At 42.3% G+C, this 17,205-nt stretch overlaps 2 protein-coding genes across 6 annotated transcripts in view; one reads left to right on the forward strand and one right to left on the reverse strand.

Annotated features, from left to right (window-relative positions):
- Positions 1 to 9,941: 9,941 nt before the first annotated feature.
- Positions 9,942 to 15,810, reverse strand: LOC150048364 (uncharacterized). Of its 2 annotated transcripts, XM_090355418.1 has the most exons (3): positions 15,563 to 15,810; positions 15,243 to 15,382; positions 9,942 to 11,295 (listed from the first exon to the last, which is right to left on the reverse strand). In XM_090355418.1, the coding sequence occupies exons 1-3, from the start codon at positions 15,656 to 15,658 to the stop codon at positions 11,256 to 11,258; spliced, it is 276 nt and encodes a 91-aa protein (XP_090211544.1). In that variant the 5' UTR covers positions 15,659 to 15,810; the 3' UTR covers positions 9,942 to 11,255. The 2 variants fall into 2 exon arrangements, with proteins under 2 accessions (XP_090211544.1, XP_090211543.1); XM_090355417.1 differs by having other exon boundaries at positions 15,243 to 15,810.
- A 1,073-nt stretch (positions 15,811 to 16,883) lies between these two features.
- Positions 16,884 to 17,205, forward strand: part of Atxn1 (ataxin 1) — a 407,426-nt gene continuing 407,104 nt past the window's right edge. For all 4 annotated transcript variants that reach the window (XM_090356347.1, XM_090356348.1, XM_090356349.1 and 1 more), the window contains exon 1: positions 16,884 to 17,055. The gene's annotated coding sequence lies outside the window, so the exon portion shown is untranslated. The remainder of the gene's footprint in view (positions 17,056 to 17,205) is intronic.

Below are 17,205 nucleotides of genomic sequence, written 5' to 3' on the forward strand. Positions count from 1 at the left end.
CTTTCTATGAATGCCTGGGTGCCTGTGACACCCCAAAGTCACCCTCTGACTTCCATATTAGGGGGTCTGCAGGGGTGCTCTTCCATCATCATGGATTCTTTCTTACTCTTAATGGTGACCTAAAATGGCAAGCATGCTCAGATGACCCACAGAGCTGCCATGGAACTTCTCTGGGAAGTCCATTTGTTTCTGAGGATCATGCAAGTCCAAGGGGATCGCAGCATCCTGCCTCAGACTTAGAGTCAGTCTCTCCTGGCTTAGATCTAGGAACAGCTTGAGTGCTAACTTAATGTCTAATGGTGCCTGGTATCATGAGAGGGACTCGTGGCTTCAATCTTGCTAGGGCAGAAATCCCAACATTGTCTTCCCAAAGGCAAGATAAAAATCAAGAGCTTATTCTTTTTAATCATTTAAATGAGAATGTTCAACTTTCTCATAAAAAAAATCTGTTGATGTCTAGCTCTTCTCTTTTCATTTAAACAGTGTAAGATGAACTTGAACTCTGATATGGAATCTTGATTTCAGTCTGCATTCAGATGGTAACTCTCTAAAATGCTGTGTGTGAATGTATAATAGAGGTGATTTTTTTTCTTTTTTTTCTCAAGACTTTAAGTTGTAATTATTAAAGCTTCCATTGTCCCCAGTGATATTAGCTACATAATCAAATTTGGATCACAGGAATGGAATAACTTGCTCTACTGGAAATAGTTCACTGAAGATCATCCTCTCCTCCCCCAATCTGTCACCACATCATGACAATAGTCAGAAAATTATCCAAGAGTGTTCAAAACAATAAAATGGATGCTCAAAATAATGCCATGCACAAAGACAATAGGTGCATAAAAATTTACACCAAAAAACAAAAGAAAATGGTATTGTCTTCATGCACAAAAAATGACATTAAAATACTGAATAGAATTTTAGATCTGAGGTGAAAATATTACTGAACTAGCAATTGGGAAGCTTACTGGTTAACTTTCTAGGGAGAAAAGCTATTTTAAAACAGCTTTAAAAATAGTTAGTGGAACCAGTTTTTATTAATGAACTACACAGGAGCCAATTGGAAAAAAATGATCTAGGAATGTAGAATATAGTCTTAAGAAGAAAACTGTGTTTTGGAGGAGATGATAGCCTTCCAGAAACTGAATACTATTGAAGATCAAGATTGCATCCGATTACGTGGGGTTAATGTGTTTCTGTTAGTCTTTCTTTTACTAAGATGATAAAAATCCCCTTTCCTCCCACCTATCCTGTTTCCTAAAGGGGCCATGAGTTCTTAGATCAAGAAAACTGTAGCCAGGCGCAGTGGCTCACACCTGTAATTCTAGCTACTCAGGAAGTTGAGATCTGAGGATCAAGGTTCAAAGCCAGCCTGGGCACAAAAGGACCTGAGACTCTTATCGCCAGTTAACCTCTAGAAAACAGTCCCATGACCCACAAAAAAAAGGAAAGAAAAGAAAACTGTGTGCTGGAAGTAATTGTATAAGCATTCTGCTTCTCTTGTGCCAATGCCTTTTCATTCTTATCTACCAAGATTCCATGCTAATTCATGAAAAAGAGATCCCAGCTGTGCCATACAGTACAGTTGCTATGTAATCCAGACCCAACCCACAGGCACTTAGGAAAGAAATGAACAAATATATTACATATAAATGATATCAACCGGTTTCCTTAATAGTCACTCCAAAATCTTGCATTATAAGAACCCAGGTATAAGGTTATTGTTGTGGCCAAGACCATTTTGAATCAGATTTGGGGTTATCAGAACTGTATCAACCTTTGTGGAACACAAAAGAACCAAGAGAAGGAAATGCCCTGGGTTCCAAAATTGCCTTTGCCACTAACTAGCTATGCTTTTTCCTGATTCTCTCAATACTGATGGCCCCGGTTCTTGTCTATGAATTAAAAAGAAAAATTGAAATCAACTTTTAAAGGATGCTCCTGGTTCTAGTAATATGATGCCATACACATTGTATTTCTTTTATTCGTTCGTTTGTTTGTTCTGCACTATTAGGGATAAAACGGGGCTTTGTGCTTGTTAGATAAGCATTCTCCTACTTGAGCCATACCTCCAGTCCTTTTGCATTGAGTTTGACAGACAGATAATCACTACCTTTTGCCAGATCTGACCTTGAGCCTTGATGGCGCTCCCTGAGCCTCTTGAGTAGCTTGGATTTCAGGCTTAGGTCAGTATGCCTAGCCTTGTAAGTGGTATTTTTGAGCTTGGGACTGGATAACAAGCCTCCGTGGTCTTCCTGATGGGACTCACTAACTCTTTTTGCCAATATACTCCAAGATGATGTTGGGATGGGATTCTAACTCATTTCTGAGAGCAGCCACCCATCACATGTCAAAGGTAGACAGTGCATCAAGCACCTACATTTGAAGGTCCTCTGGCAAGCAATCTATGATGGAATTGTGCTCTTTTTTTTCTGGCTTTGGAACTCCCACTGTGTTCCATTGAGGAGCACAACATGAAAACTAAAAGGATGAGGGACACCTAGTGAGGAGTATGAGCTGCCATGGACTGAGGGTCCACGAATTCCGTGGCCTTCACTCCCCCGGAATCTGGAGACGTTAGCACATGGATAGCGTCCACAAGCAATCACTGCGATCCCAGCTCAGAAGACAATTGGAAGTACTATGTTTTGAAACCTCTCCAGAGAAACCTGACATGGGAAAGAGAATGTTCCTTCGCCCAAGAGTGACAGCTGATGCCACATGGAATTGCCACAGACTGGAAGCAAATCCACTCCATCTTACTACGAACCCTTTCCTGTTTTGTCAGATAATCATGGTTTCCTAAATCTCAAATTGCAGCCGAACTGCTCTGCAATTCCATGGCTAGCTATTTCGGGAGCCTCACACAGCAGGACAAATGTGCTCAAGTCCACACAGTATGACAGAAGAATTAAAAATGTATTTACCATCTGTTGGTAGTTTCCTTGCGGGGCTCTTTTCTTTTTCCTCTCCTGCAGCCACAAATAGGGTCTTCTCACTTCCTTCCAACTTCAGAGAACTGGCTTTTCTTCCCATCTCTGGGAAATGTAGGGCTTGATTCTCCTCCTCCCACCCCCTTTAAATTTCCCAGACTGTTGAACTCTGAAACAAATTTCAGCTTCTAGGATCATTTCCTTTAAATATAAAGTGAAGGCAGTCTGTGAAAAGTTTGTAGTGTTTTTATACTTTTGATGTGGCCAGATGAATTTCAGACCCTCTACTTGGGTTCTAGTCCCAGAGGACTATGCAAAGCTTAGAGGTGGAACCAAAAGAGAGAAGAAGGAAGTGGAGCAAAAGCAAACTCAAAGGGAATTAAGACCTTAAATTAGGACTGGAAATTCACATTGGCCTTTTACAGTCTATTTAGTCCTTACCACACAGAGGTGTTCCAGACAAGAGGAATGATTTCTGCTAGGAAACTGTTCTAGGGAAGGAGGGCTAAACTTCAACTGTGAGTTATTTTCAGCTATATAGTAGCATATATTAAAAAGAATCACTTAGAATATAGTTTTGTTACTTGAGAAACTACTTAGGCCAGTCTGGAAAAATATGAATTCTCAGTGAGAACCCCTAACTTTCACTTCTGAGATGCACATGTGTTCCTCTCAAACAAAACTTTTTAAATGGAGATAGGTAAGCTGGGTTCTGAAGGCGCACACCTAGCTACTCTGTAAGGGAAGATCTGAGGATTCCAATTTGAAGCCTGGGCAAGAAAATCCACGACACTCTTAAAGCTGAAAGTGGAGCTGTGGCTTAAGTGGTAGAGCACCAGACTTGACTGAAAAAGCTAAAGGACAATGCACAGACCTGAGTTCAAGCGCCAGTACTGGAACAAATTTTAAAAATGAAGAAGAGTATTACAAATGATTGGTGAGTCAGAATTTTGTCATGTAGTGTTCTAACTCTTGCTGTCCTATTTCATTCAGATTGTAGCCTAAATATTCATCAGTTTGGTTTTCTTTTTGATGGTCCTGAGGATTGTGCTCAGGAACTCAGGCTTGCTAGCCAGACACTCTACCATTTGAGCCACCCTTCCAGCCCTCATTGACTTATAAATGAATTAATTAGTATTATACTCTGGGACCTACTATGTACAAAGCCTTATCAGCCCCAACCCAACAATCACTACAAGTTAGTACAAAATAAAGGTCCCTTGGGCCGGGAGTTTAGTCTAGTGGTAGAGTGCTTGCCTAGCATGCACAAAGACCCGAGTTCGATTCCTCAGTATCACATACATAGCAAAAAGCCAGGAATGGTGCTGTGGCTCAAGTGGTAGAGCTCTTACCTTGAGAAAGCCCAAGGATAGTACCCACGCCCTGAGTTCAAGGCCCAGGACTGGAAAAACTAAAAATAAAAAAAAAATTAAAGGTACGTTATCTAAGCTATGGTGCATACAATACTTACTCATTCTTTGACTTAGCTATATTGGATCTGACTATAAAAAGTGACATAATGAGCTGTGTGTGTCTCACATTTGGGCTGAAATCTATAAAGACCTTAAAAAAACCCCTTAAGTACAAAACCAAAATCCAGAACTCCAAACAAGCAATTGGGAGAAAAAATAGAAAGCACAGCTTCTACTGCTAATAATTCTAATTTTTAAAAAGCTATTGATTGAGCTGTCATTCTGTGTCCAGGTACCCTGATAAAAGCTTTACAGGTGTCATTTCCTTTCATTTCACCAACAATTTCTCAAACTTACAGTTTAATGAAGCCACTCAAGGTTCAAGGTCACTCAGGGATGATTTCAAGGTGAAGTTATTTTTCAATGCAGCTTGATTCTTTTTTTTTTTTTTCTAAACAAAGTCTCACTATGTCTCCCGGGGCTGCCTTAAACCACATCCTATAGCCTCGACTGATCTTGAACTCTTGAACTCCCTATATCTGCCTTCCCTGGAGTGCTACATTTGCCTCTAAGAGCCCAGGCTCAGCCTGAGAATTTTAGGCCAGAACAGTTGGAGGTTCAGAGTTGTTATCTACTGAACTATGTATTTAAAAGCTGTGAGAAGCATCTCATGGCAAGAAAAAATGAAGCAACAACAAACAACAACAAAACCCTTGAGATTCATTGCTGGATTGTGAGGCTCCTTCTAATTATTGGGGAAACCCTCCTAAAACAGTGCGTGTTGAAAGACAACACCTAGCAAGACCACATTCTCACAAGCAGAAATGTGGAAATCTATCCATCCTCGATCAGCTCTGGAGAAATCCAAGAGCTAGATATGGTATAAATTCCTCTTCCCTGACTGCACATGAGGATGTCTGCTGAAATGAATAGTTAAAGGGAGGGGAAAGGCAGTCAGTGTCTTGGTTGTGCTTTCTCCATGTCAAACTTAGGTTTTTCCTCTGTTCATTCTTCCCTGTTCTCACAGTTGTACTATTTCTAAGGTCAGCTGCTGTACATCCTCTTCCCAGCAGAGGAGAGAAGGAAACCCACGGAAACCCTTTGTGCAGGCACAAGGGCTGGAGCCTTTTAATGTTCTCTCTGACCTCTTTCTGTAACTTGTGTGCCTGGGACCAGGGCCAGATGTCATTTCTGGAATGACCAGAGGCCATTCTAGAATTCCCTAGATAACGTTGTATTTCATTTCGGCCTTTTGTTTGCTGATAGTGTCATAAGTTTAAGACAAAATATACACTTGGGACAGAAATATATTCTCTTGCAGTTGTGGAGATCACAAGTCTGAAATGCAAGTGTCACCAGGGTCAGGCTCTCTCTAATGGCTTCAGGAAGAGGCCTGCCTGCCTCCCTCCCCAGCTCCGAGAGCTGGCTGGCGATCCTTGCATTCTAGACTCATTCTTGACAGTACAATTCTACTTCTGCCTCCATCTTCTCGTGGGCCATCTATCCTATACCTTCTCCATATTTTGCTGTCTTCATTTGAAAAACAATTTTGTATTGGATATAGGGTTCACCATCATCTAGAAAGACTTCATCTTAACTTAAATCCTTAAAAAATATGAGAAAAAAATCCTTCTCTTTAATTATGTCATCAACATGGATAGCTCCTGGGGTGAGGACCTCTAAATACACTGGGGGGGATTTTGTTCCGTCATAACAACAGTGGGAAATCACTGGAGGACCTGATCAATGTGAGAGCTGTGTAGCTAGAGTGATGAACAAGGGAAAAACACTGGCATACTGAAATTGTAAGGCAAGGTCAAATGGGATCGGGAGTAACAGGAAGTACTCAGATAAGACGCCCTCTCACTTACGCTACTCTCTCCATCTGTGCTTTATGGGCCTGAGCTTTCTGTTTGAGGTTTAAAAAAATGTTGTATAAATAAAAAAAGAATAAGAAAATAGCACTTCTGTGACTCACACATTGGGCAGAGCCACAGACTCTTGTGAGCCTCAAGAAGACTTCACAGACATTTTGATGCCTGAGTCAGATCTCCAAGAATGAGGATAAAATCTCCAGGCAAAGAGAGGTGAGGAGGGAAGAAACATAAGGCTTTTCATGTCGAGAGAGGATCTGCAAAAGTACAAGGCTATTTTAGTGGTGTATCCTTTACTTTTGGTATGTGAGAGAGAAAGAGAGAGACAGAGACAAAGACAGATAGTGAGTGTTCTGGAGTTTGAACTCAAAGCCTGGGTGTTGTCCCTTAGCCTTTGCATGCAAGGCTGTTGCTCTACCACTTGAGCCACAGCTCTACTGCTGACTGGTTTGGTGGTTAATTGGAGATAAGAGTCTTACAAATTTTCCTGACTGAGCAGCCTTCAAATTCTCATATTTCATATCTTAATCATCTCATCTCAGCTTCCTGAGTAGCTAGGGTTATAGGTGTGAACCACCAAGCCAAGATTTCCCTTTACTTCCACAGAGTTTCAAGTCTTTAAAGATTTCATCTGCAGTGTTTGAATAAATCCTCTTTAAAAAATGAAGGGGCAAGGGCCAGGAGTGTGGCCTAGTGGTAGAGTGCTCGCCTAGCATGCACAAAGCCCTAGGTTCGATTCCTCAGAACCACATATACAGAAAAAGCTGGAAGTGGTGTTGTGGCTCAAGTGGCAGAGTGCTAGCCTTGAGCAAAAATCATCCAAGGACAGTGCCCAGACCCTGAGCTCAAGACCAGGGCTGGCAAAAAAAAAAAATGAAGGGGCAAATATGTTTCTGATTTTAATAAATGCACAAATAAGCACACGATGACACTGAGAACATATATTGGGAGGGGTTAATTATTGAACACATTTGCCAAAGCACAAATTTGGAAACCCCACCCTCAGCCACATTCGGAGAAAGCAAAGCACTGAATGTGGTATAAATTCCTCTGGCCTGATTGCATAAGGAGATCTGCCAACATTTTTTTCTCTGATCTATTCCTTTCAGCACTAAGGGCTGAACTTGGTTCTAAAAACCCGATCATGAACTGAGATACTAAATTCTGAATCATCTTCAAGATCTAGGAAAAATGAACTCTTCCCCAATCTTCCCAGAGAGCCATTCAACCTTGTCTGTCTTAAGCCTGCATCAGGACTACCCAGGTTTCTCATCACTGGCACAAGACTGTACAGACTACCAACAGAGTTCACACTGGGTCATGTTAGTGTCTTTAACAGCATGATGATTCATTGCTGGGGTGGGGGAGAGAGAGCAGTCAGGGATCAGGAAGTACTGAGTAGAAGGGGGTGGAGGGGCAGAGCCCTAGCCATGCAATTCTGAGATTGACTGCAGGAAAAGTAGCCCTGCCAGAAAGTGATGGGGTTATACGATCTTCCTATCAGTATTTAAGCCCCAGCTTTTAAACCAGAGCAGAGAGGCAGGGAGGGAAGAGGAGGGAGTAAGGGAGGGTGGAAAAAACAATCCTGCCAGCCTATTGCCTGTCTGTCAGTTAAGGGCAGCCAGCAACTCCCATATTTATTAAAATTACAATGTATTAATTTCTTTAATATCTGACAAAGAAAAGTTTTCTCCTGATGGTACAGTTAGCAGAATAAAATACTTGGCTAGAGTGGCACAAGTGAGTAATTTGTCTTCCTCTTCTTGATTTCATGGCATCTGGGCTGACAGGGTCTTCCATTCTGAGCATTCATTTTGCACTTAAAAAAGGGATTGTTTGTAATTTACAGTTTAAGTCTGAGTATGATTATTGGGCTCTGGCAGAAGGCACCTGAGGCCTTAGCCATCGTTTCCTGTCTGGGCTGCAGACAGAAGGCACGAGGACAAACTCTGAAGGAACCACCTCTACCCCACCCCCACAGTTAAACTTTGTAGAGGCCTCAGGGAAAGGGATTCTGCAAATATCAAACTGCCTGACTGTCCTTAGTGCAATCCTGACTCAAGCAGTTTCCTAGGTGAACTCTAGTTATTTATGTCAAAAAGCAAAGTTTGCCAATGCATTTCTCTCTAACACTTCCTCTTTGGGGGAAAACTTGGTAAATTTCTCATAAAATGATGTTCTTAAACTCTGACCCTCATCTGTATCAGCTTTTCCTGGCCAGTATTGACATAAGAAAAATAAAGTAGCTAAGAGAATTGGAAGTCATGTATCTTTACATCATGAAGCTAGGAGAACAAAGAACTTTGCTTCATTCCTTCTGTAATGATCCAATGGGTTGGTGGCTCATGTTTGTAATCCTAACTACCCAGGAGGCTGAGATATGAGGATCACAGTTGAAAGCCAGCCCAGAAAGAAAAGTCCTTGAGACTCTTGTCTCCAGTTAACTAGCAAAAAGCCAGAAGTGTAGATATGGCTCAAGTGGTGGAATACCAGCCTCGAGCAAAAAAAAAAGCTAAAAGCTAAGGGATAGTGCCTAGGTCCTGAGTTCAAGCCGCAGAACACACACACACACACACACACACACTGATGTCAGGGTCTTCTTTTTGGAGGCACTGTAAGCTTAACACATCCAATCCACTGGCTACCACTACTTTGAGTTGAAACAATAGTGGCATTTGGCTTTGATTTTAATTTAGCAAATGTATTTCTTTTGAGGAAACAAAATGCCAAGTTGTAATGAAATGCTTTAAATAGATTTCCAAATGCTCTCAGCCAATCCCAAGTAAAGTTCAACTTACTCATTCTAAGTCTTAAAAATGTGCTCTGTTTGCTTTTCATGTAAGAGGAGCTACATTCTTTAGATGATTCAGGGTCATAAATTATGATATTTTACAGGCTATTGCCTTATATTCAATCTTGGCCAGAGTTGCACTGATATAAATTTATCTAGATCTTACTTGCAAAATAAACAATACTGGTTCAACGTCATCTCATTACATCCAATTGTACTAAACATATTACCCAGATTTTCTTTTGATGGCCTCGATGGGTTTTGTAGTTAAGCAGCCAATGACATAATTTTCACTATTAGTGTCTAAAGCCATCTGTCTTTAAAAGGTAGCCACAAACCATGTAGCAACAAGCAGCAAAACCAGCTGTAATACTAGAATACTTGTATATAGGTTTCCATCATCTCTCATGAACACTGAGTCACAGATGAGCCTAACAGATGATCAAGGTCCATACCAGAACTCCCAGTCAGAATTTGCATTGGCTGGCAGATGGCACCCAATCATCATTAAAACAGAAAGTGGGGTCTATATTATAGAACCCTGAAAAGTATTTAAGTTGTCTATTGCATTCACACAGAAAACAAAGTTACATTTCTCAGATATCTCATCATGGACTTTTCCTTTTGTCTCACCAATCTGTGCCAGTGTTGTCACATTCAGGAGCTGGAGGTATACTTCAGTAGTAGAGTTCTGGCCTAGAATGTTAATGACCTATGTCTATCACAGCTCTGTGTGTGTGTGTGTGTGTGTGTGTGTGTGTGCGTGCATGAATGCATAAATATATATTATGCAATACATAATGCAAAATTATATATTTATATCTAAAACAGTTATTCCACACATGCAATATTAATTTTTAGTAGCTATACTAAGTACAAAGAAACAAGTAGAATGGATTTTGAAAAAAATTTTATTTTATCATGTTGTATCATACGCTGTTACATGCTGCACGAGTATGTCAACTTTTAATAAATATAAACTTATTGCACAATTACATATGTCTGTGCGTCTGTGTATATATGTATATACGCATTTACATGTATATTTACTAAGTCTTTCAAACTTGTTTAACCCTTTCAGCCCCTCTCAGTTTGGACTGCTCACACTTTTAGCACTCAGAGGTCATATTTGGACAGTGTAGTACATTCTTAGGTTTTTTTGTTATTGTTGGTGATTTTTTTTGTCTTTAATTGCAGATAATGTTGTTGGAAAAAGTGGGATGAGTGTGCTGTTAATCAGAAACTCTTGGCAGGTGTTTTTTTCAGAACAATGATTTTCATTAGTTGTTTGCTATGGGTAATTTCATTTCACGATCTGGAAGTCGATCTTGCTACAGTTTTGTAGAGTCGAGGCAGATGATTCAGAAGCGGGTCATACAGAGTCTCAAGGGAATTAAGCCTAGGTATAGTGAGTTGACCTCAGAGTATTGTATGAGGAGTTTTCACTTTTGATTTTAGTTGGTTTCACTTTTCTGGTTCTCCTTAGGTTTATTTGGAAGTGCAATCTAAGGAGAGTATATTGGTTTTACAAGCACTATGGCTTGTTTAGATTTCAAAATTACACATACACACATAAACATATATATATATATAATTATATCCTCATAATAGCATGGTTAAAAGTTTGTCAGTTATTTCCATTAAACACTCAAACTTTCTGAGATTTATTACATAGCCCTAACAAATTGCTCCAGGCAGAAACTTGGCAAATTAAATCACTCATGTGGGAGGAAATTCTTTCAAACATTACAATATGATATAAATAAATGCTTACTTCAACTTATTCATGTGAGTTTTGACACAGGAAATAGCCAACTAAAATATACGCTATATCCTCACATTTTATTGGGTTTACAAATTTGGAATGCTAATATGAGCTTGTAAATCGACTCTTAATGAAGGATTGTTACAATCCTTGTCCTAACTCCCAAATTTTCTAGGATTCCAATATTTGATTCTCATATTTGTACCTCTTGATATGATTCTTAGATGTGCTAGATCAATCACTTGTGAATCTTTATTTCATGATGGTAAAAATGAACACTTTTCAAAGGGAAAATATGCCAGGCACCAGGGCCTCTCACCTGTAATCCTAGCTACTCACAAGGCTGAGATCTGAGGATTGCTATTTGAAGAAAGCCCAGGCAGGAAAGTTCATGAGACTCTCATCTCCAATTAATCACCAGAAAACTGGAAGTGGCACTGTGGCTCAAAGTGGTAGAGCATTAGCCTTGGGCAAAAGAGCTCAGACACAGTGTCCAGGCTCTGAGCTCAAACCCCATGACCTGCAAAATAAAAATTAAAGAAAAAGAAAAGTAAAATGTATTTGCTCTGAACTCCTTACAGACTGAGATCTGGCTCTCAACTCTCTCAAGGCCTGCTGTTGCAGGGGTGCAATAAAGAGAGACAGCGGAAAGATTACAATATTAAATACAACTTTATAATGAAGACAGTTTCTATTCTTAATCTCTTTTTAAATGCTCACCATAGTGGAACTTGAATTTATTTATTTATCTATCTATATATGATTTTGAAGTTTGAACTCAGGGCTCCAGTTATCTACCACGTGAGCCACACTTCTAACCCTTTCAAGTGTTTTTGGTTTTAGGTAGGGTCTCAATCTTTTGCCTGGGATAGCCTTAGACCAGGATCCTCTTATCTCTGCGGATCTAATTGGGATTACATGATGCACCTCCACATCTAGTTTGTTCTTTGATGTAGAGTCTTGCTAACTTTTTGCCTAGGCTGTCTCCAATCTCCTTCCTTCTCTCTGTTTCTCAAGTTGCTGGGAACACTGAAGACCTTTTAAGACTAAAAAGACAAACATGCTACTGAACTTTAGGTTTGCACTATTTCCCTCATGTACAAATACCTCAGGAAATTATTGGAATAACTGGATGACTCCATGTCAGGAAAGCAGGAGCCGAGGCCACGTGCCTTATTCATTACTACAGGGAAGTGCTGTAAAGTGTGTGAAACATCTCACAAACATGACTGCAATGTAAATCCTCACCACTGCAAGAAAAACAGGAACAAATGTTCTAAAAATTATTACAGAAGTGTAACAGGAAGCACACATATTTTAACTGGCTTGTTTGGCTCCAAATGAAATTAATAGGTTGGGTGAATGGACTCCCTTTTCCAGTAAACAAGTGTTATTCTTCAGGCTGCTTTTACTTTGTATAGTGTTATAGTGTTCTCTTTTTTATTTTAATTAGAAAAGAGGTACATGTATCTTTTCCAAACAGGATTTATAAAGTAAACTTTCTGTTAAAAATTTAAGCCCAGCTGGGTGCTGGTGGCTTATGCCTATAATAGTAGCTACTCAGGATGCTGCTATCTGAGGATCGTGGTTTGAAGCCAGCCAGAGCAGAAAAGTCTTCCAGAATCTTTATCTCCAATAAACCACTCAGAAAAAGTCAGTAATGGTGCTGTGGCTCCAGTGATAGAGCACTAGCCTTGAGCATAAAGAGACTCAGGAACAGTGCCCAGGCCCTGATTCCAAGCCTTAGGACTGCCCCCTTCCACATACACAAACAAGAAAATTAAGCCCAGAACTCAAAAATAAGTAGATCTTGATTTTATTTAACTTATAATCTATTCAATTATTGGGTGAATGTGGTAAGCTGTTCATATTTGCTCATTGGTTTTTTGCTTTTTTTTGAACTCCAAAACAGGCTACTTCCAATGAAAACATATAGTACAATTTAAAAATCTCATCATGCTTTAGAGGGCCCTGTGTGCTGCTGTATTAAGAACTCATGTGCTCCCTCTGCTGCTGTGAAGAAAACATTTATGTTTGAGACCCCAGTACATTCCTCAGCAGATTCTCAGCTGGCAGTTATGATGCTACAGATCTGCACATGAATCAGGGTTCTCCTAAATGTAGTCCTCTCCCCCAGCACTGAGAGGCAGGCAGCCTTGGTTCCAGGCCAGCTGCTCTTGAATATTGACATCATAGGGTACTCAAGGCCCTTATAATGATACAATAGTTGCACCTTTCTGTATACTTTAAACTCATCTCTGGATGGCTTAAATCACCCAATAAAATGTCAGTGTTTTAGAAATCATGGTTATACTATGACAAGAAAAAAAAATCTACACACATTCAGTCTAATCTCTTTTCTTCAACTATTTTATGTTTGTGTATGCAGAGATATACCTGTGATATTTTTTCCACTGGAAAAATTATAGGCATAGAAAAAATTAATGAGTGAAAAAAACAAATAGAAGAATCAAGGTCTTTGATCACAGCCAAAAGGCATCCAGGTACAGTGCTGTGACAGAAGGGAGGATTCTTCATGCCATAGAGAAGTTGTCAGGAATCCCCAGGATTCTGATTCTATAATTCTGATTCTGAAATTGACAAAGCTCCCTGCTGTTGCCCTGAGGACTACTCTTTAAAAAACAAGAGTGTAACATAAAATCATATGATCTAATATATACTCACAGGCCCTTTCATTTTTAACCTTTAAAAGTAGATAGGACCAAATGGCAAAGTCTATATCAAGAATTACAATTAATTTCCATGTTATTTAAACAATCCAAAAGCACAAGTTAGGAGTAAGGCCTCATTACTCGAGTTCCTTTTTTTCCAAAGCTTGACATCCCCAGTTGAATAACATAGCAGATCTGTATGAAAGAGTGCAGCAGTGAGTGATTGCCTACTGGCTTCTTGAAGGCCTACTGGCTTCTGGAAAGATTTTATTTTCATTTGCGTGAAAAAAAATCTAACTTTTCAAGATTCACTTAATTCTTTGTGACTGATATTTTGTTATCTGAAAACCAAACATTTCAGTATGTAAGCAACGAAACAATTTCACCAGTATTATATTTATGTTGGGCCTCTCAGTTAGCAATAGGTTCAGGTTTTAGTGACAGTTTCTGGCTTCGTAGCCATTAAGATGGCTAAGAAAGCAAATGACACATCTCTTATTGTTTTCACTGTGGATAATATACATTTTTAGATTCCTTGAGGGAACATTTTAAATTAACTCACTGTAACCTGAATTATGCGTTTTAATATATTTAAGACTGCTAAAATAACATAAATTAACTGCTTTCTGCCAGAGTAATAATTACAATATTAGCTTATTTCCCCCTGAAAATTCTCTAACTGTAAGATGTCTAAAAATAGCGTGAAGGTGGATTGGACAGTTTGCAGATGATAGGTTGGAATAAAAACATCTCAGTTAAGCCAAAAACATGGCAACCAATATTTTCTGTTATAAAAATATTTTAGATGAATTTAGGTTTTCATGAAAGCTGTCTGAAACTGAAAAGAAGAGCAGAAGCTCTGTTTATTCACAGGCCAGTAATGGTAATACCTGCAGCACAAAACACCAGTCTTTTCCATCTTCTTTTTTTGTGTGTGTGTGCCAGTACTCGGGGCTTGAACTCATAATGTAACTTTATTACTTAAGGCAGCAGGCTACCCCTTGAACCACACCTGCACTTTTTGGTGTTTAATTAATTGAAGAGTCTCGTGAATTTTCCTAACGTGGATTGGCTCTGAGCCTTGATCCTCAGATTCCAGCTTTCTGAGAAGCTGGTATTACAGGCATGAGCCACTGATGTCCAGTCTTTGAACTCCTTTTAGTTATGAGCTGTGCCAATTGTGGGCAAAAGATATGGCCCTGTTTTGTGGTGAACTATTACCCTTCACCTTCTTTAAGGCTTGTCCAGGAAAACAAAACAAGTCAGAGCCTTTGCAAGGAAACCACTGTTAACTGTCCACTAGAGGCTGTAATGAGACCAATAATGTCACTTTAGCACAACCGGAGGTTTAAAACTAACAACCACTGATTTTTAAATGAACAGAAAAAGAAAGTTGTAGAAACCAGTGGGAACGAGCAGTAGAACTTCCATTTACACTATATGCACACCAGCATTTCCAAGTGTCAAGGGCTGGGAGGGGGGCCTTTCCAGGGTTCTCCATCTTAACAAGGATGCTTATTATTAATCTTATAATTTTTTTTTCCTCCAGGGCTTTGGCTCTACAGTAGAGTTACTTAAAAGCTGACACATTTCTCTTGGTAATTTTTTTTTTGTATCCTGCTTCAGTTAGTGACTAACGGTTAGGTCATAGGTAAACGAAGCCAAAAAGGTCTCTCAAATATAGCTTCCAGTGGATAACGGTGGCTACCCAGAGAGAGTCTGGAGGGAGGGCTCAGGTTTCTAGGCACCCAGTCCTAAGCACTTGCAGGAGGTCAAATGCAGCCCTGACACCTACCGGTCTTGGAGCGTTATCTGCAAGCTGGGAGACCTCCACACTATGCGATGCCAGGATGCCAGGGAAGACTGGGGGCCTCTTACGTCAAACCAGCGGCCACACCTGTTGGCTAGGTGCAATTTCCTCCAAATTGTGCACACCTGGCGGTGGTACGACACAGAACGGGGTGGGGGCGGGGGGAAAAGGAGTGGGGGTGGGTGAGGGGTCGAGGGCGTCGCTGAATCATGGAGATCAGAGGAAGTTCCCCGAGGCTGGGATTCTCCAGAGCCACTGTTTCCAGATGGGTTTACTTGTTTGTTTGTTTCCCCGACGCGGGTTACCTCACTTCCGATCCAAGGGACGATCTGGAGTGAGCGGCGGCACAGGGGCGCGAGCCGGGCGTCCGTGGGTCCCAGCAGGCTAGAGCGGAGTTCCATACCCCAAAGCCCATTTCCTGACCTGCCCAGATAGAAAGGAGGGCGTAGGGCTTGCCTGCTCTCCCAGGCCAGGAAAGGTGAGGGCGCACACGCTGGAAGGGAGCGGTGTGTGTGTGTGTGTGTGTGTGTGTGTGTGTGTGTGTGTGTGTGTGTGTGTGTGTGTGTGTGTGTGTGTGTGTGTGTGTGTGTGTGTGTGTGTGTGTGTGTGTGTGTGTGTGTGTGTGTGTGTGTGTGTGTGTGTGTGTGTGTGTGTGTGTGTGTGTGTGTGTGTGTGTGTGTGTGTGTGTGTGTGTGTGTGTGTGTGTGTGTGTGTGTGTGTGTGTGTGTGTGTGTGTAGGGGGGCAGTGTACCGGGATGAACGGGTTTAAAACTTTGCGGAGTTGCACGCCGAGGTAGTCTGCACGACCCCGAGGGTCTAGGTCCACGAGCGCCGCGCGGCCGCGGGGGCCGAGGATCCCAGGGAGCTCCGGAGGCTTCCGCGCGCGCCGCGCCGGGGACCAAGGACGCGGCGGGATGAGCACGAGCCCGGCTTCCCCCTCCCCCGTGGGGATTGCACGGAAGCCTGGGAATCTTTCCTCTTTTTTGAGGGGTGGGGGTGTGTGCTGGGGGGGAGTCCCTTTCACCAGGTTGCCCGAGTTGTACCCAGCTGTGTCCCACCTCCCCACCCCCGTCCTCTCCCATCTGGGTCCAGACTCCCGGGGAAGCGCGCGAGCTCCGCGCGCGGTCACCCCTCAAATTACCTCATCGCCCCAAACTCCCCGCCCCTTTCTCAAACCTGGAAGAAACGGTCCCCTTCGGGCGGGCCGGTGTCTGCGCTCAGGATCCCCAATCCCCAGCCACGCTAGGGGTGTGTGTGGGGGGGGGAGGAGAGGCGCCGGCCTGCTCCTCCCCCCCCTCGCGCGCCTTCTCCTCCTCCTCCTCCCCAGGGTGGGGGGCGGCGCACCCCAGGGTTCAGGGCGCGGGGCGGCGGGCGCGCGGGGCGCCGGCGGGGCTCGAGGCCGCTCTCCCGGCCGCTGGCCCGAGGGTGCCCCCTTCCCCCCACCCTCACCAAGTCGGATCCTGGAGCTGCGGCGGCGGCAGCCAACTGCTCCATATTTGGCTTCAATTACACATTTACATACTGGAGCAAGCGAGCGAGCGAGAGAGCGAGCGCGAGGGAGAGGGGGGGCGGGCGGAGGGAGGGGAGGGGAGGGAGGGAGGAGGAGGAGGAGAGAGCAGAGTATACCGCAGACATCATTTCTACTACAGTGGCGGAGCCGTACAGGACCTGTTTCACTGCAGGGGGATCCAAAACAAGCCTCGTGGAGCAGCCGCCAGAGCCAGAGCAGCCGCAAGACATTGTTTCTCTCCCTCTGTCCCCCTTCCCCACGCAACCCCAGATCCATGTACACTTTACAGTAAGTGCCTATTTTTTTTCCTCCTCTGATTCTTTCTCTCCCCCTCCCCCATCCTCTTCCCCCTCCCTCCTTATTTAGATTAAAATCATCCCCCTCCCACCTCTCTCTCCTGAGAGGGGTCAAAAGCAACAACCAGCAAACAACCCCCCT

Source organism: Megascapheus bottae, chromosome 22 (genome assembly GCF_031878675.1).
Source record: "Megascapheus bottae isolate mThoBot1 chromosome 22, mThoBot2.hap1, whole genome shotgun sequence".
Lineage (NCBI taxonomy): Eukaryota > Metazoa > Chordata > Mammalia > Rodentia > Geomyidae > Megascapheus > Megascapheus bottae.